The following is a 19,829-nucleotide window of genomic DNA, read 5'->3' as shown; positions in this document are numbered from 1 at the left end:
CAGGCTGTGGGAGTGTTGGCAGCAGAGACAGACTTTGCCTTTTTATCGTTTTACCAATGCAGGCGTAGTCCAATAAGCTGCTAAGTCACTAGCGAGTAGCACCTATCGTGCGTCTTCTGCAAGGTTAGTCTCTGGTGATGATGTTTTTTACAAGCTTGATAAATCTTAATACTCTTCATGTGTGAGGGATTTAGTTTAATCTGCCTGGCTCTATTTCACTTCTTTTCAGATCAGCCTTCTGCTGTTCCTCACAGTGGGAACTAAAGTTGGACAGGGTGAAGATATGAAAGTGCATGTGTGTAGGGTATGTACTATACAGGCAGAATGTACAAAGCTGCAATATTATTACTGGATAGTTAACTATTCAGAGCATAACTTTTTAATAATAAAGAATATTCTCTTTTTTCTTTTATTAAAACATCAGGCATGTGAAACGTATTAATTCCAAGGCCATATCCTGAGTTGGTTTAAATTGGCATGGCTCCATGGGTTTTAAAGAAGCTCTGTCAACTCTGATCAGCTGGGGAGCTGAACAAAAATGTTTGCAGTCAAGGACTCCTTCCCCATTGGTACACATTGACAATTTCCATTCCTGTTAATGCTTCATAATCAAAATAAAGTACAGCATTCAGTAATCCTATTTTGCCAACAAATATAATACGACAGTACTTTGGTGATCTTGCAGTGTCCAACGGGGGTTTGAAAAGGGTTTCCAGCTGTTGTACAAAAGGTAGATACGATCCCCCCTCTTGTAGGTGGGAAAAGTATGTAAGCTGCCAAACATAACATGGTATTAACAATAGAAACCAGATCTTTGCTTACAGTTATGGGTGCAAAGAAGGATCATATTGTGTTATTTGGTACTTTTGGCTTAAGAGGCACTGGAAGAGGTTATACCCAAAATGGAGATTCGGAGTATGCATATATGTTAGTATAATGTAATGGACATGTAGAATATAGCACTCTATGCGTGTGTGTGTGTATGCATTTATTTACAGAGTCTGGTATGAAAAAAGCCTATCAGCATAAATTCACCCTGGTGTACATTTTTTCTTAGAATGATATTTTTGTTTTAAACCTAGTGGTTTTAAATTGGTACTCTTGATGCAAGTTTTCTAGAATTCCGCTGTACTTCATGGAATACTTTTTACACGGTAAATAGTACTTCCAACAGGAAGGACGCTGTAATGTAGTCCTGATACCACAGAATGCATAAAGACTGCTGAGGAGTAATAGTGACTAAACTACAACTATATAGATTCTGTAATATGTTTCCTGGAAGGTCTGTCGGTCAACGACATGTGTCCAGAGACCTAGGATGGCAACCATAAATTCAATCAGTTTAAGTTACCAATTCTTTTCGCCTAAGAGCTTAGGTAAAGTAGCTTATTTTATTTCCAAAAAAAAAAAAAAATACAGACTTTGGATCATGTTTAACTTTAAACCTCAATCCAGCCAGCTTCACTGATACATCTCTGGCTCGGCGTTAGGCCAGCAGCTTCGAGGATTTCCTCCTGTCACTCTCTAGTGCTTTTTCACACTAGACAATCAGGCTTGTGAGATTCTGGTGGTAAAAGTGTGTTTGTTGTATGGGCTAAAACTTCTAATATTCAGATCAAGCAGAATCCGGATGATGTGATAACTGATGGGTGTAACTTGATATCTGATATTTCTGTAGCTGTTACACCTAGTACTTACAGAAGCTTCTCACTCGTCACCTTGCAGAGCCAGCCCTGAGTGTGTCTGTGCCAATGCGGTAGTTAACGTGGCATGACTACCGTGTTGGAGACCAAACTGAGCTTCCTGTTTGTACCTTTTGTAATACAGTGCACAATAATTTGGTCCCTCAGTGACTAACTGAAAGAAGGATTCCTCTGAAACGGGGCTGGTGATTATGCCATTTATAAAGGCTTATTAATGATTCACTGAAGCCTGCTGTACAGTGGTTTGGCATTAGCTTACTGTTTCACTACAGATTTGAATTTGAAATAATATAATTAGAATGATTTCTAGTGTCGTTATTTATACTGTTATAATTGAACCTTTTAACTCATATGTGTGCGTTGTTCTCCTTTATAGATAGACATCCTGAAAGTGGTGAAGTTAGAAAAGTGCAAAAATGGTTGCATCTAAACTAAGGAAATACACAAAATAAAAAATATATTATATACAAACCAGGAAAAAACTATTTAAATAGTTTAAGTAATGAGGTTTTGGAGCCCTTCTTTTCCTATTGCTGCTTTGATTATGCACACATTAAACAGAATGGTAATAAACACAGGCCCACATTTCTCTATCTTGTTTAGTGTCCTACCTCTATAACTGATGAGAAATTTTTTCATATGTTTCAGCACAGATAGATGTGTGACCTTACTTTTTCATAAATTGATATATAGTGTTGGTGCAAATGCTCCCTAGCTTTGCATTTAACGAAAGTATTGACAAAAAAGTTGAGAGGGAGGCAGAGAGTCAGTGGGAACAGAGACTTGAAAGAGATCACAAACTGGTTCTTTTTCATTTAACAAACACCCCTGCCAAAAAAAAAAAAAATCACCACCCCCTACCCCAAGAAATAATACCCCAAAAGACCATCGTGAAATGCCAGTAATCAACCAAGTTAATAATAATAATATCAAAATCATTCTTTCTCCACTCTCCACGTGTGATTCTAGCTGTTCAAGAAAAATTAGCGTATAGAACAAAGCTCATGGTTAAGATAGTTTCATTTTTAAGATTTGTATCATTTGTATTGCAACTCATGTTCCAGAGAAATAAGACCTGATAAAAATAAACAAATGCATTTTTCCTTATTTATTTACGTATTTAGAGAGGTTTTGTAGCCATAATTAAGCAGTAATATTTTTCAGTCTTGTATGTTAATCTGAAGTACTTTTGACTTCTGCCAAAAATGACATTTTTGTGAATTGAGGGTCAGTTTCAAGAAAAAGGCGAACTGAAAAGTGCAGCAGAATGCATGGCAAGAATTACCAAAAAAAAAAAAAACCTCAGCTTGCTTTTCTAAGAAAATACCATCACGTTAACCTTTCTAAGTTACATTTTGGCCAGCAATAACTCTGCTAATATAAGTGTATTTCATTACACTTGTTAGAGATTCTCTGCTCTACACTGAGGCAATATGGACTGTTAAGAGTATAGGGACCATTCCCAGTGCTTTGACATTAAGAAGGTAGATGCATTAGAATTGTTTATCTATTTGAATGTATGCAGAGAAGAACCAAAAAATGGTTTCTGAGCTGTACTGAGTCATCAGCTTCCTTTTTTTCCTCTCCATCTCATGCAGAATGCATTTCTATCTTTGCCAGTGTATCCAGTTTTATTTAATTAGTTATAGTCTGTAGTGCCTCTTGGCTGTAGAGCATTTATTTCTTGTGATATGACATATGTATGCTCATATTAACGGTCTGATGGCATGGAAAAGGACTTGCATTTTTCCTCACAGGTAAGGTCAGGTACAGACATTAAAGTTCCCTGGTGATCCAGGACTATGTCCTGTTACAATGCCGCATACTGAGAGAGAGCTCATGGGTAGTTAATCCAGGCATGTTCCATTTCTGCTAGTACTGAGCAGATTGCAAAATGTGAAAGGATTTCTCAGGGTGGTCCTAATTCTTCTATAAAACCAGCTGAGATCACAGAATTACATGTTCTGATCCAGAGGCACAGTATGGTTAGGACAGACCTTGGTGTCAGGAGTCATATCATGCCTGTTCTCCAGCCAGCTGCTGGTACCCTGTTCTCAGCTCCCCTATCTTTGTAATTCAGCTCCTGTTCTTTTGGCCTATAGATCACTGTGCAGTTACACATGCACTAGCTATGCCCCTGGCCTGCTCCTGTAAATTCAGTACGCATGAGTAGTCTTACTGAGTTTCTAGGAATGACCTGGGTCAGGTTTCAGCTACAGCATATGTGCAACTATTCAAAGGACAACTCTGGGCAGGGGGGAGTGGGAATATGATTCCCATAGGAGAAAGAGTCTCTGAGTTGTTTGATCAGAATTCACTATGAGCTTAGAGATGTTTGCTGTGCCCTTGAATCCCAGCAAAGTTAGGAGCTGAACCAGGAGCCGTTACTCAGCTGCCTTTTAGGAAGACATAGTGTCCTCCGTGCGTGAGGCATGGTCTCTGGCTTCTGATATGTGAGGAATGGTCCCTGGTGAGTTGAGGTTGGAGCCTTTGCCTCCTCTTTCTTGGTGCTGTCCCATTGCCATGAAAGCGGCAACTCCTGGTTTACAGTAGGATCTTTTGCTGATAGCTCAGCAATGGTGGAAACTGGGAGCAAGGAGCTGATGCTTCTCGGAGGCAAAGTACTGATTGCTTAACGCAGTGTTGCTAAGCCAGCCTGCACCTTATAGGAACTCAGGCAGTGGTAGCTCTCTTGGAATTACTGCAGGTGTTTCAAATACAGCCTTTTGTCTTTCCAAAGTGACAGTATGGCATATTGCATCACTGTGAGCTCAAGAAACTCCTGCTGCTCATCTTTCTGCTGGGATTAGCCAAATTCCAAGAGGAATCACAGAACCTGCTTCCCGTCTCGCAGCGGGAATGTGATAGCACGAGGCTAACAAAAGAAGAGAGTTTGTGCAACAGGCGTCATGGCATATCGCATACGAGAGCCCCTGAGGGGGGGAAGCCACTAGAATTGCCGTGAGGATTTACATTTCCTGGTTCTATTTCTTGTTAGCAGCTTCTCCCATACAATTAATCTTTAGTCTTCATGTAAGGCCTTAGATGGTAAAAACGTGGCTACAAAGGTGAACGGAAATATTAGCACTGATTTCAGCTACAACTAAAGAGGATCAGAACCTGTGAAGTGTTTTCCAGAGGGGATTTGATAAGGCTAAGCTCCTCTTATTGGAATTATTTGGGGTTCAGAGCTGTTGGCATGCAGCAAACTTCACTCAAAATATGACACGTTTTCTGAGGACTGTTTGTGTAAAAATTTGTCAGCCAATGGACTTAAAAAGTAGATCCCAAAGGAATCACTTAAAGGTTAAATAAAAGAAATAAATAAAAGGAACCCAGTGACTGAAAAATTGACCATCTGTCTTTATAAGGCAGGAATTATTTTATTTTTTTCCTGAGAAATTATTTGTTTTTTCAGAATTCAATTACATACTATTTCATAGCTTTACATTTGCAGGTTGAAAATACATCAGTTAGCTCGAAGATGCACACCTTTGCAGAGTATCTCATCGTTTCTCTATCATCAGAAGTACCTCACTTTCACGTCCCACACTTCATCTCTTACGTATGCGCTCTGCAACTTTATATGGTAACTGCTGAATTCCAAAGTGCCATCTAATGTTTGTCAGCAGGACAGCAACTGGTTTATGTGAACGATTATAAATGCAAAGTGATGATTATATTTGCTCTAAACGTCTTAGAAATATTTTTTGCAGTTTCATTTGACTTGAAAAGTCTCAATTTGTTTTGCGAACATTTTTATTGAATGACGTTTTGGAACCAACGGAAAGGCAAGGATTTTCTTATTTTGGTTGCCAAGATGTGTGAAAGTGAGAATAATTTACGCAACTGCTAACCTTTTTAGCCAGAAATTATGCTAGACTTAAAATTATTTAATTTGAATGACAAATTCACAGTTTCATAATAATTTTCCATAATTTTACATGGCTTTACTAGTAAAACCATGTTTTCTGCTAAGAGCGTATCTAGAGAAACACATCCAAATTTGATTCTACTTGTTGTGTGTACCTTATTATGTAAAGGGGCATCTAGGTTGTTCTTTCAATGAAGTCTCTTACCATTGCAAGATCAGAGAATATAACTGCAAGTAATTATTAAGTATGCCTTAAAAAACAGGAACATTCAAATGTAAGACTTAAAACATTAAAGAGTAATATCAGGTTTAACAAGATTTTTGAAAAACAACCTTCTAGTTGCATTTACTTGATAATTAACATGAAAATATCTTACACTTTAAAGTTATGATTTATTTTTCATGTTTTTCTGCATATTTGTTTTTCAGCTCAGAGAGCAGAGCACAGTTAATTATATTGGCTTTTTAAAATTTTTATTCCTTCTGCTTTTATTTTCCAAGCACACCACGGCACTAGGCTGGATGGGATGTTCAGGAAGAAAGATTTTAAATCCTCACAAAACGTTTTTGCACTGTATCTCACAATTTTATGAAAATATTTTCTTACTACAGGCCTTGATCCTTACACGTACAAGTGAGATAGACCTTTACTTACAAGGCATTGCACAATAGTCAGTGAGTCTTCTTAAGCCTCTGTCCTTGCAGATCCACATGTAGCAGCAAAAATGTTTTCCAGAAACTGTAAAACCAACAAGCAAACAAGTGGACAATTTCCTTTTCCCCTGAGCCCCCTGAGCTTTGAACTTGAAGAGTTCGACATCTTTTTAAAACAAAAAATTCTCTACAATTCTGTTTCTGCAATTTCCATAAACTGAATTAATGCTGAAAGAGTCTAAAAATGAATGTTCGGTTATGATGACTTTGCTAAATTACTGAACCTTTTCTAGTTCAGGCCATCTTGTTGATAGTTCAAACTCTGCTCTCGGTTAAGTTTTGTTACAGATGTGGAATAATTCACTGAAGTCATTGGTGTGACTGAGAACAGAATGGCCAAAGATGGCCATGGGCAGTCTGAGACTGAGTGCCAACTATAATTACAGCCTTTGGTTTAAAATAAATGTCAGAGTTTACTCTTGATGTAAAAAACTGCTTCCCTCTTTAAGCTACCAAATTACTGGCTAGACAGAATATTTTTTAACTATAGTTGTGGTGATGGAGAGGGTTACAGAATGCTATCTGAGCTCATTTTAGGGATTTAAACTGAAATGTATATTTAGCTGTTGGCAGAGTGGTGTTTTCAGGAAGCTATAGTTAAAGATTAAAAAGAACTGTAGTTTCCCTATTTCTAACCCAGAAAGATTCATTTCGGTTAGCTCTTCTTCTTCTTTGCAGTCTATTTTCATGTGTAAGTATTTCAAATACAAGAAACTTGCTCTGGAATGAAATTTCAGACATAGAGATCTGAAGCACCTTCAGGTTGTTGGGTTGAAGAAGATAGTAATTACCTGGAAAGCTATCATAAAAATCCATTGATGGTCCAGACAGCTATCAGTCCAGTACATAATGGCAAACCATGTTTGCCCTCTGAACAAGAAGCAGAACGGCATAAACTAATCCAGTGTCTTCTGAGCAAGTTATTGTAATGTTCAGTTTGAAATAAGTCAAAAATCACCTGGAAAATCCTAAAACCAAATCTAAGAAATGAAAAATGACTAATACTGGCTCTTGCATGCATTTCAGTGTCTTTGTTTTCCTTTCCAATAACTACAGTATGAAAGTATGGCCACAGTACCAGCCTTATATTTGATTTGTTTTTCTTGTTCTTGTCAGTCTGTTATAAATGTAATGCTATTTTAATTTTTTCTTTAGAACGGGAGGAGATTTTTCTATTTTTAACCCTGTATGTAGTCAATTCCAATCTACATGAAGCCGCTGGAAGGAAACATAGGTCATTCATTTGACTGCGACCTATGTGCAGTGACATCTAGCTTCCTTTGTCCTTTAATTCTAACGTATGCAGTGCTGTCACCTGACTGTCCTTGTTCGCATCCTGTCATATGACAACTTGGATGAAATGGAGTTGACTGATATTAGATGTAGCAAGATGGAAGCTCTGTTTGTGTACAAATGAAAATCCCCTGCACTTGCTAGAATTCCTAATGTCCTCTTCTACAGACAGTGTCTGCTTCCTCTTTGTCACATTGGTCTTCAGCCTTGTGGTCCTTTTGACCTTCCCTTTAATACTAGATTCTTAAATAGGGATGACACACAAAATTATCCCCCATTTACATATGACCTACCCTCTGATGAAAGCTATGTGGCTTAACCTCCATTTCTAACTTTGCAGTAGGAAAGCAACAAGATTTTCAAAACTATGCCGGTGAAAATATTAGCAATACCTTGGTGGGTCTGCCCTATTTATAGCAGGACCTTTTTGGAGCAAGTGTGGATGCTTTGAAAGAGCTCAGGTAATTTTTCAAGGCTATTTAGAAATGATGAAAACTAACAGAAAAAGATCTGTCAAAACGTACCTTGGAGATATAATTTTCTGTTTTAATTTGTTTGTATTAAAATCATTAAAATGGGGCATACTGGCACATCATGGTGTACTGTTCTTTAATACTCTCACTTGTTTATTTGCTGTATAAAACTCAGAGAACAATAACAGAAACTCCTTGGTGTGGAAGTAATTACATGAATATAGACCATCTAATACTGCGAGTTGTGATGGATAATTGTAAGTGCTTTTGCCTGTATGGTTAGCTGGCATTCTTGACCCATCTGGTGAGTTCCTGCTCTGTTGGCTTTATGGAAGTTACATATCACTGACGCCATATGTTATGTTTCCAGGCAGAGCTGTAAATCCTTTCATTTTTACTGTCTCTGAGAGCAGATCAATCTATGGCTCAGCACTAGTGATGGAGACTTTTAAAGGGTAATGAGAGAAAATAAAAAAGAGAGTTTGGACCACATACTGTTCTATTCCATCTTCCAGAGAATTAAATCCCTTCCTTTTTATAAATTTTTGATTTCTCAAAGAGAAGAAGGAATTTTTTCCTCTCACTTTTGCAGCTGGAAAAAAATGTGACAGAGTAAGAAATTAAAGTTCAGTTGAGGAGGGAAAAAGGGTGGGGGTGAAAAAATGTTGGAGTATAGTCAGCAGTCTGATATTAATAGATAGACCACTTATTGCCAGAATTTGGAAGTTCAGTATAACCCCTAAGGATCTAATCCATAACTCTTATTTATGTAATTAGTTCCATTCTTTCACTTCAGCGTTGCCAAATCCAAGCATTCAGAGTCATAAGGCCTCTGAAATATTGCACGTGGCTAAGAAATAAGGAGACTTGGAATGTATTGCGCTGTTATAAAAAAGTACTGTTTTTTCTTTGGCTTTGGCTCATCACATTTTCAAACTTCTTTTTTTAACCAGAAGGCCTACAAACATCTGTTATATTTTCAAAAGCAAAATTTCAGTTTTTAAATAACAACCTGACTCCAGAAGGTGGGGCTTCAAAATCTGACAATGCCAATCTTGCATGGTTTGCAGAAATACCTGTGGGTTTGCAACGTGAGAGACTTCTTACGTGAGTAAGAATTGGCAAGTCCATCCAGGAAGGTTTCAGTTTCGTTGTTTTGCATGCAAGAGTAGCTACTTCAGTGCCCTATGGATATAGACTTTATAATGTTTTCTTTGACAGTGTATAAAGGTCTGGCGCATATCCATGTGCATGCCTAAATTGAATGTTACTTTTCTATGCCAGAATGGCCTCAACAGAGGTTGAACTATTTTAGTTAGTTAACTAAAGAAACATTGGGCAAGGAGAAGGGGGAAGGGAGAGAGATGAGAGCTGTACAGATACAGCAGACTTTCATACAAAATGCATTCCTATTGCTTTACTTTGATCTTTAAGTATTTTATTAAGGGCCACTGCCTTTTGTCTCTAAATTACTCTGGTTCAGGTAGACTCAGAGTGCTTTCCCCCACCCCAGTGAAGCAAATACTTTGCTTCAGTTGAAACTTTGTGAAATATCTACTATTGCTTCTGTCAACCTAAAGAGGAGCTTTTGCGATATTTATTTTTAAGCAATTGAGGATCAGAGTCGAGTCACACAGTTCTACCCCGTTCTCTGCCCCCAGAACACAAAGCCTTAGTTGTAGTATTCGGTTGGAACCCTGGCATCTTTTTGGCAGGGACAGGAAAGCTGAAATTAGGATTAAATAGGTCCGAAACATTCTTTCCTGTCTTCAGTGTCACTATAGGAGATAGTACCCTCTCATGTCTGTCTGCTAGGATTGATGTTAATTAACATGTTGATTACATTGACACTGGAAGCATTTTTTAGAATTTTCATGGAACCTGAAACTGGGATGAAAAGACCATGTTTGCTGTGTGAAGGTGACTTCTGAAAACTACAGAACACTCCACTGTGATCTTCCTTCCTCTCTGTTTTATAGCCGGTCTTGCTGTCTTTGACTATGCCTGTTTTCCAGGGGAAGTCTCTAATTTGAGTCCCGTAGCCTTCAGTCCCTAATTACTATTGCTCAGCCACCAGCTTTTACAGTGGTTGGATTTATTTATTGCTTCAGTTTGCTTGCAGGATCCTAGTATGAAAGAGAGGAAAAATAACCTTTAGCCATTGGCTAGTCACTTAAAGCAATGCTGCTTATTTAGCACTGGAGGCAGGCCTTAGCTAGTTGCCTCCCAGCCCTTGCTAACGGCTTGCATCTGAAGGGCAAGGCTTTAATCTCAGCACTAGGTAAGCAGGCCCTCCTAGCCCTGTGGTGGGTCCGGGGTGGGAAAGCCTTCAGATTTAGTTAAGGCTGGTTTACACCCATCTACCTAGCTCTTTCTCGTAAGATTTGATGTCCTTCTATACTTATTAATGCATATCCCTTTGGCAGTTTCTTGCAAGAGGCAGAAAGAAGGGTCAGGTAGGTCCTAGAGCTAGGAAGTGTGGGAGGTTCTCTCTCTTCCCCTGCTCTCCTGGTGGTTCACAGCCTGGGCTGTCTGTTAAAAGCTGGGTGCTCTCGACTCACTAGCAGTGAAAGGATAAGAAAACTATGCCATACCATGGTGTGAAGTCCCCATTTTTGTTGGAGTATGCGGGATGCAACGTATAGCACATCGGGCATTCATTTTGCTAATGAGTAGTTTATCAAGAGCATCTCTTTGGTGAATGTGAGACAGGTTTGTGGGCAGGTGAATGATTTTTTAGAAATGAGGCCAATGGTAGCTTGAGCTGTAAGCCTCACTGTTTCTCTGTGAGCTCTAAAAGGGAGGAGACTGTGACTGAAGATGATCTTTCTCTGGTGCTAAGGCATAAGGAATGGCACTGATCTATCAAAGCGAAGTGCAAAAAGTAAACAAGCAGGAGGATTTCCTTCCTTGTATTTGGAGAAGGCTGCTAGCCCTCCCTCTAATTCACGAGGGAGGCGACTGCTCTTCCAGTTAAGACAGAATCCGAAGGGCTTTCTGCCTCGGTAGCCAGCAGGTTCGCGTTTTTAAGAGACGCCGATAAGAATCCTTTCGCTTAGTGACATTTTCCCTCTTTGTCTTTTCATTCCAGTAGGAGAGAGGCGCGCGGGAGGGGGCGGCCGGGAGGCGTGGGAACGCGGGGGGCTCCGCGGCGCGCAGCCCAGCCCAGCCCGGCCCGGCCCGGCCGCTCCTCAGCGCGCTGCGCTCCGCGCCGGAGCGGGGGCTGCGGCGGGAGGCTCCTTCACCCCCACCCGACCGCCGGGACCGCCGGCCGCCCCCTCCAGCCGAGAAGCGCGGAAGAGCCGCGGGGTCCGGGCCGGGCGTGGCCGTGTGCGCGGCCCGGCTGCGGCTGCCCGTCAGCTTCCGCCGCCGGGGAGCGGCCGCCCGGGCGGCGGCGGAGGGAGCAGCCATGGGGAGGGGGCGCCTGCCCGCCGGAGCCGCCGCCGGGGCTGGCTCTGCCGCCAGAGCGGCGCGGGCGGGGGGCTGAGGCCGCCCGGGGGCCGCGGAGCGAGCGAGCGAGCTTCGCGCAGGAGAGCGGCTCCGGAGGGGGCCGGAGCGGAGGGCTGGGTGCGCTGAGCGGCCGCAGGAAGCCGGGGGTTTCCCCTGCCAGGGACGGGGAGAGGGGGCACCTTGCATAAATGCCTGCGGAACTCGAACAGGTTAGTGCTAAACTTGGTCCTTCCCTTCGGTCTCCGGCAGCGCCGTGCGTCCGCCCGCGCTAGCAGCGGTCCGGGTCGGGTGAGGAGGAGGAAGCTGTCGGCGGGTGCAGGCGGTTGTTTGCTTGGTTTTTCGGTTTTTTTTTGTTTTGTTTTGTTTTGGTAGAGAACTAGGAGCAAGACCTGACCTGCTTTTTCTAGCAGAGCATTCGAGAGAGATTTTGCTTTTTGTCTCTGTCAACTGGTGAAACTCCCCCAAAAGCGAGCTATTGTTTTCTTTGACCTTCTAGCCCTGCTCCATAAATTTAGGGAGCTCTTTGACACGGAATAGCTAGAAGTAGTGCTTTTGAAAAAGAAGGCTCCGCTATTGTGCTTTTGTTGAATGTTTGTTTTTCCTATACAGTATTCCGTTGCTTTCCCTTTGTTTGTGTTGTTGAATATACCAGGGAAGTACCATCCGTGCTGAAAACTGAAGTTATCTTAAACAAGAAGTCCTCTCATCTATAACCTTAATAGTCGTAATGAACTCATGGGTCTGTGGGAAAAGATCTCAAATATTTTTCTTTACCTGGGAGTGTCACTGGGCAGCGTAAAGCTGTTGCAGGCTGGGTATAGATACACAGAGATCACGTAGACTCCTGTAACTTACAGGTGCCTACCTTGTAAGCCTTGAGCAGCCCTGTAAATTCAGGTGGCAGTAGAGTGGAGCTGCTCCTCGACCTTGGATCAGGTGTTGTAGTTTTTCTTAATCCTCCTTTTCTTCTCTGCCTTTTTAACTTAAAGCACTCAATTTGGGGATGAAGAAAGTAAAAAGCACTGGTAATACACTAAACCTAAAAAACTCGTGGATGTGTTGGAAGGGTTAGTGGTGTATTAGTTTGGTTTGATCCTATTGTGTGCCACTTGTGCATCTCCCTAACAGAAGACTAAATCATTTCCCAGCCCAAATAGGGTATTGGTTCTCGTTAGGGGAAAGTAGCCCTTTCAGCTGGGCTCTCGACTGGCCACTTCTTTGTGTGCAGACGGTCCTTGTAGTCGCTGACCTGCCTGCTAGCGGTGCCAGAATTCCCGTGTTGTTCAGGTGCTCGTTTGTATGCCACACTACCTGGGGACTTTCCAGGGAGGAAAGCATTTAATTTGTGCGTGTGGGCATGTTCATGCTGCCTGACCTTGATAAACATAGTTAGCAGCTGAAACCTGTCCCTTCTGGATGTTTTTTCTCTTAATACAAGGAGAAAAATCTGAAGGTAAGCAGCGAATGCCGGCTATGAAAAGGTGCATTTAATGCCTTTTGGCCTGTGCCAGTAGAGCTGTGTTTTTGTCTGGGTTTCCTGCCCTCATAGGAGAGGGAAAGCTTGAGTGAGAGTCAAAGATTACTATTAATTACTTCAGGTCATGGATTTCAGTAACTTGTAAATTCTTTTTCCACATAAAAATAAAAAAATCTCATGGTTTTAATTTTCATGCCGCTCATCATAGCTGGGGATTGGACAGAGATGTGTTGCTTTATTTTTACTGATGAAGCATGGGTTCTTGATTCGCTTTGAGATCTTTTTGCAGCGTAACTCATCCGGCTAATACTGCAATTGCATATGAGAGAATTCTTTGCTTAATGAAGGGCAGTAGTTTTCAACTGTGTGTTGTCAGAGAAATTTATTGTGCAGTTACAGAGCATTTGGAAAGTAATCTTTTAACTTCAGTGATCACAATTAAGTAAAACTAAGCCATAGGGGTAAGTGACCTTAAAGGTGAATGGAGAGTCCACACAACCAGTTTTTAACAAAAACTGGAGAAGTATTAAGGTCCACATTAACTAAAGAGCTATTTAGAGACCCTGCCCACTAAAATCTGAGCAAAGGCAGCTGAATCAGTTAAGAAGAACCAAGAGTAACTTTTCACTACCCTTTTGGCCTCCACTGAGAATAGCTGTGCTGCTTGAGGCTCTGGCCGCAAGAGCAGCGTTCTGCCTGGGAGCATTATTGGAAGAAATATGTACTGAGAAACAATTCTTGTGGCCGTGAACATATAGGGCAGGTAGCCCCTTTGCAGTGTGTCCCCTTGTCCCTCCCCCTTGCTGTTGGGCAGGGACGAGAACTGCTGAAAGCTGTGATCAGTATTTACAGTCTGAAAGTGTGTAGTGGTCTGAACGTAAGTACAGAGCTTCTGAACTTGAGAAGGATATTAATGGATGCTGTCTTTGGGCTTTAAAGTCTGAGACTATTAAAATATGGTTGATCACTGTATGATATACAACTTTGGTCTGGATCTGAAACTTAAAATGTTGACTTGCCTTAGGCCCTTAGGTTGTGAAGGGAGAAGGAGTCACTTAAAGTGACTTTTGTCAAAGACTATGCAGTTCTGCATTATTTCTGCTTCAGAAAATGCTTTACTAACGTTCTTAATTTGCGTACCAAGCTCCGTAAGGCTGCCCTTTCCCAGCACCTTGTCCCTGAAGTGTTTTACTAGAGGATGCTACTGATGTGAGAGGACATGAAATGTTAGGTCTAGCAGGATGAAAAGTGGCTGGCGTATTAGTGATGTACCTGATAGAAGTCTGTGGAAGAAGTGTTCTCAGAGGTGCAGCATGTGAAAGCATCGTTGCTTTCCAAGCAGTTTGGCAAGTCATACTAGAAAAACAAAGCAGCTTAACTTTTAATTTTTAACGTGGACCACTACTGGGATTCACACATGGATCTCTGAGTAATGGGCTGCCCAGTGCAAGTGGGAATAGACCTGAAACAGCTCTAATGTGCTCTAATACTCCGGCTGAGCAAAGAGATGTGGCCGAGATGTTGACTCGTCCCCACTCCTGAAAGTAAACCTTTTGCCAGTGATTGCAGCCTCTGTAGCATGGCTGGCTGAAGGGAACATGTTTTCACTACTCAGCTACCAAGATGTTGAATTATTTACTGAAGCACCTGCGTGGTGGTACACATTGCCTTTTACTAGCCCCGCTACGGAGGCAGTGATTCTCTGCAGCAGGGTGCAGATTTTAACTCTGTAGGTGCTTAGTGACAGGATGGGTAGGACCTCGGATGCAAGGATGTGCTTTTGCCTCTGGGTTGCGCAGTGGGGTCCTTCTGCATTTCTAGGACGCCCTGAAACTGCAGCATGATTAAAATATGTGACTTGTGAGAATGGAGATGCTCTGTATATGAAAACACTGTTAAAAAGTGTATTCTTCTAAAAGTGCTGTTGTGGGCCGTTGGGGGTGTTCCGAAACAAGAATTTATAACGCCCGATTTGTGTATCTATGTTCAGCTTTGTAGCAGCAGTAGACATGGGGAGCAAAGCACTCCAGTGTGGTGACGGCACTTTCCAGGGCCGAGTTGCTTGACTACCTATTCCCAAGGTTGTGAGCTGAGCTGTTGTGCCAGGTGCATCAGGTTGGCCTAATTTTTACTTTGTTCAGTTACAAAAATAAGTTTGAGTGGGGAGGGTAGGGGGAAGGTACATACATTGCAAGTGTTTCCTAATGCAGAAATAGTCGTTATGGTAGAACAAAGAAGAAAAGATCATGTTAAACAGTCAATTTGAAAATGCATCGGCTGGACATACTTATCAAGGCTGTTCTCAAACATGTGATGATTTCCACTTTGAGGAGTTCACTGGGGGTTTGATACTGACTCCGGTGTGAGTAGATGAGGGCCACTGGGTGAAAATAGTTGTGACGTATAAAATGTCTTTGCACTTAGGAAGGCGTTTCTCTGAATACGGGGGTAGTAGCATGTTCTTAGTGTGTCTTTGTACGTTGCTGCATCTTTTCCTTAGATGCTCTAGGTTAATTTCTTCCTTGATAGTAGACCTGTGGGACAATTGTGCAGGGCAAAAATTACTTCTAAAGAGTAACTGTTTCACTTGAAGTATGCTATAGACATATAGGGAGCATAACATAGCAGGTTTCACTTACTGCTTCCTGCCACCCCAAATATTCTGAAATGCCTATGCTAATTAAAGGTGGCATTGCTTTTTTTCCCCCAAAGATACCACTCTGAACTCTTAAGATAATTTGGGTGTAATTAAGAAAACTTCAGAGTCTCCATCACATGCTGTTCTCCTTTCCTGAACCGCTTGTGGGTATGGCTCTGTGAGCGTCACTGGGATCGGAACTGTTGGTTTCCCAAACTATGCTGCAGGCTGTCTCCTGCTGTCCCCTCAGTTATGCTAGCACGTACGTTTTGAGACCACTCTGTGAACGAGATCAGTGAATTGATCCAGCTCAAACTGAAACACAAACCTTACCCATTTTAGGAAAACGAGAACAGCATCTTTAACCAGATTAATCTGGTGATCTAGTTTAAGAACCTCCAAAGAGCTGTGCCATCATACTAGGAGAGGGGAGGAGAAGGGGAATAGTATTAAGTAGGTTAGAGGGGGAAAAAGAAAAGGGGAAGGAATAAACAGAAGCATGTAGGTAGGATCTTGTGTAATTACTGTTGTTGATGAATCTCCTCTACTGTCTTCATAGCATCTCAGATCTCAAATGACTTGGCGTAAGAGCTCTATATATGTTTGGTTTGGTTAGATCTTCTAGTGACAGAATGGAGCATTAAAAAGATCTTGTCCTTCCTGTTTTAGGAGATGCTAAAGGTTGTTTTTAAAGTGACTGATGTTGTCCAGCAAAGCTCAGCTGAGCCCTATAATGACTTTTGCAAAAGAAATGGAGGAAGAAGTTAAAGTTGCACATAAGGGATCCTGGTGGATAATTGAAGTAATCTGAATGGGAGCTTGTTTCCTTTTAACTGTTCCTTCCAATATATTTTTATTAAAAGGAGTCTTCCTTGTTACTTCGTATTAGTCTTCTGTCCCTTTCACAGTATTGCACAGACTTGTTTATACTGCAGGAGGTAAGAAAAGGAAATGAATATTACAGTAGCTTTAATAGTCCTAAAGTTAGGATAGTAGAGGTGATGCCTAGTTTATGGTCAAAGGATTTGTTTCTAGTGAGAAATGGAAAGGAGAATTTTGCTAGTGGTCCCCCCCTCCCCTTTAAAGGAGACTTGACGCTCCCTCTGTGGGTCCCAAACATGGAATAAATAGCAAGAGGAGATGTTTAAGAGTGAATGGAGTCCCTGAATTAAATGCTGAGACTAGAGAGAGCATATTTCAAATTACTGGGTAAAGGGAAAACTAAAACTCAGACTCGGTTTTAAATTTCAGTGTCCTTTGTGTGTCTCTCATATAACTCGGTTGCAGCCCGGCTTTGGCTTTTTTTTATTAATTTGTCTGCATGCCTAAACAGTGGCAGCAGTGGACAAATGGAACTGTATCTGAAAAGTTTGATCAGCATGTAGAGGCTGAAATCTTCCATTCACTGCGGTTCCTTAGTCTTCTGGGTCTCCAAATGAGCCAGATCTCTCCTGCCTTACTAAGGAGTGGTGTCTCCACGAACTCAGTGCTCCCTATATGCTGTGATAATGTGAAAATTCATTACTTTCTCTGGTTTTCTCTGCCTGTTTGAGTCAAGCCCACACCTGCTTACGGCAGGAAATTGAAATGCCTGAGTTTTCCCTTTTGGCTAATCCCACACATCTATCCTTCCCATCACAATGCTTCTCTTTGGCATTCAGAAAATAAAGTGAAAACTGTTTTAAGTGAACCTGGCGAATATTTGAGCTTTAGAATTTCTGCCTCTGCAAGCTAAATCTCTTGGCACAGCTCTGAACTTTTATTTTTAGTAAAACTCTCACAGCCAGGCAATTGTAATGTGCAGAGAAAGAGATGTTCCTGAAAGCCTGAAAAGAAGCCAGAATGTCCGTGCTTATTTTTGTACTATAGGGAATGTGTTTGTTTGAGGAGGTAAGGTTATAATGCTATATACATGTACATATATTACATATATATATGTAATGCATAATATATACTAATATATTTGAGAGGACATAAGAAATAAGGTGATTTAATTGAAGTAGCATTACTCCAAATGTGTGTAGTGTAATAGCAATCAGAATTAGCCTGAATGTTTGGAAGACTTTGCAACTTAAAAATGTGGAGTTCATTAGGGAGCGGATAGATGATGTGCGGCACAACTTGTTTATGGATGGTAGAGCCCTGAGATGTAAATGGTTCCTGTGTGTGATCAGGATTATTCTGCTGTTTGAATTGTAAAGTCTTTCAAATTATTTTAGCAAGTTTTGCATTTTCAGCTATTTGCATATCTCTCTTTTGATGATTTGATTCTCAAGGGAATTAACTGTTTCTGGCTTCGAGGCACATGGGCGTGTGGGCCTTAGCTGGCTTGTTTTGTGGTGCATTTAACAAAGAAACAAACCGGTGTTTGCGCTAGCCTGTTGTGCAAAGATCAGAGTTTTCCAGTCCTGAATTAGATGGAGTTATTTTGTTAAGGAGTTTAATTTAGGCTATTGAAAGTATGTTAAATGCCAAGTAAAGGTGGAGAAAGTTTGGTAAAGAAGGCAGTATGTGAAACTATCTATTGCGCTGCTTACGTATTGTGTTGCAGCGAGGCAAAACAAATGATTTTGTTTTGGAAGGACAAAAGGACTTGTGTATAAAACAGGTTATGCAGGTGGCTGGATTTTTCTGTCAACGCTTTCCTGAATCCTTGTTAACCAGCAGCAAGAGAGAGCCAATTCTGTAAGTTGGAAAGGTGGCTAGAAGCTCTGTCATGGCAGTGCTGTCCCATCTTGGCCTGAGTTCTGCAGAGCTGCTGCCCTGGTCCTGCATCAGGTCATGCTATCTTCTCCCAAGCGCACGTTTTTGCACCCAGCTGACTTGTCATCCAAGTGTGTTATCTTCCTTAAACCTTCTCCTAAAGGTGACCGGAATAGTTCTTCTATTGTTTAATATGCTTCAAATTAGAGGGGATATGTGCTGTCACTTAAATTTAATCCAGCAAATGCTTTGTTATAGGCCTCAATTATATTGACTATCAGCTCATCTGGAAAACCGGCCATATGTTTTGCGACACCAGCATTGCCCAGTTGGGCTGTTCTGGTGATCTCTTTCCCATTTTTAAGCCTAATGAATCCTGGCTGTGGTTTTCACTAGCTGTTCTTAAGAGTGCAGCTTCTTACAGATCATTTTAATGATGCTCTAATGAGACAACAGTTAAATACTTTCTCCTGGGTTGTAAAAGTTTTCATCTTAAATGATAAATGCTGTGGAAGTAAAGAACAGCTCGGTAAACTGTACGGTTTCTATTTATAAAATACATGTTGATGTTGCTTATTAATGTAAAACCTGTTGCCTGCTCCTTTCCCAGCATCTGGTCATGTATCCTTGAACTCTCCTGGGTTTCTGACAGACTTTAAGAATAACTAATACTAAGGGTTGCCCTTAATGAAAGGGAATGGTCTTTTCTGTGTTTATAGCTTTAAAAGATATAAACTAAATGCTGATTGGCTTGTGCATTATCATGACTTAGTTGTTTTCTGTTGAGTTGATTTTTAAATTGGCTGATTTTTCTGCCCAATAAACTCTTTACCCACTAGTTGCTTGTCTGCTTTTTTTTTTTTTTTTTGCTACCAGACCTTATAAATACAGTCATAAATCAATATTTGAGGAGAAAAGGTCTTAGTTATGAACACTGTGTGATTTGTGAACACTCATGAAAGGGAAATAATTGGGCTTCATGGGTGAGATTTCCCTCTATTGTGTATTCTCATTTGTTGCTCTTCAGGCTTTCTTTTTGAGTAAAGCAAGCGAGCAGGTGAAAGCCTCTCCCAAAACAAGAGTTGGCTACCCTTTTCCTAACTGGCAGAGCAACGTAGCTGTCTTGCTGTACAGGACATTGTAATGGCAGTACTTGAAATGTGCCCAAAGCTTATAGGTGCAAGACATGCACGTGTAAATCAAGGCATTATGTATTTAAGCCTAAATTGCCATGATTATGGCTTCAAAAAACATTGCATAGTTCATAAGCTGTTACAAGTGAAGAAGTGACCCAGTTCAGAAGCTTAATGGCTGTTTGGAAATAGGAGGGCTGATGAAAATCTGTTCCAGTCCGGAGGAAAAACCCGCTGAAAGCTTTGTGGGGGACGGTAGTGGATTCACAATAGCACTGTATGGCTGGGTGAAGCTAAGCGCATAGTTTCTTGGATGCGATTTCAAAGAATCTATTATGTGGAAAGCCTGTCTTTGCCTTATAACACTGGCA

At 41.2% G+C, this 19,829-nt stretch overlaps 1 protein-coding gene across 27 annotated transcripts in view; it reads left to right on the top strand.

Annotated features, from left to right (window-relative positions):
- The window catches only part of ARVCF (ARVCF delta catenin family member), a 305,859-nt gene that overhangs the window by 132,677 nt on the left and 153,353 nt on the right, over nt 1-19,829 (top strand). For 2 of the 27 annotated variants that reach the window (XM_068911525.1, XM_068911518.1), the window contains one exon: nt 5,161-5,292. The exons of 18 other annotated variants lie outside the window; for them this stretch is intronic. In XM_068911525.1, the coding sequence (XP_068767626.1) occupies nt 5,161-5,292 (132 nt within the window). Of the gene's footprint in view, nt 1-5,160; nt 5,293-10,280; nt 10,339-11,037; nt 11,074-11,536; nt 11,717-19,829 lie in introns of those variants that run through there. 7 more of the 27 variants (XM_068911537.1, XM_068911519.1, XM_068911530.1 and 4 more) reach the window with 7 other exon arrangements.

The sequence above is a fragment of the Struthio camelus genome, chromosome 17 (genome assembly GCF_040807025.1).
Source record: "Struthio camelus isolate bStrCam1 chromosome 17, bStrCam1.hap1, whole genome shotgun sequence".
Lineage (NCBI taxonomy): Eukaryota > Metazoa > Chordata > Aves > Struthioniformes > Struthionidae > Struthio > Struthio camelus.
Note: the sequence above shows the minus strand (reverse complement) of the source record. Positions and strands in the feature narration are given on the sequence as shown.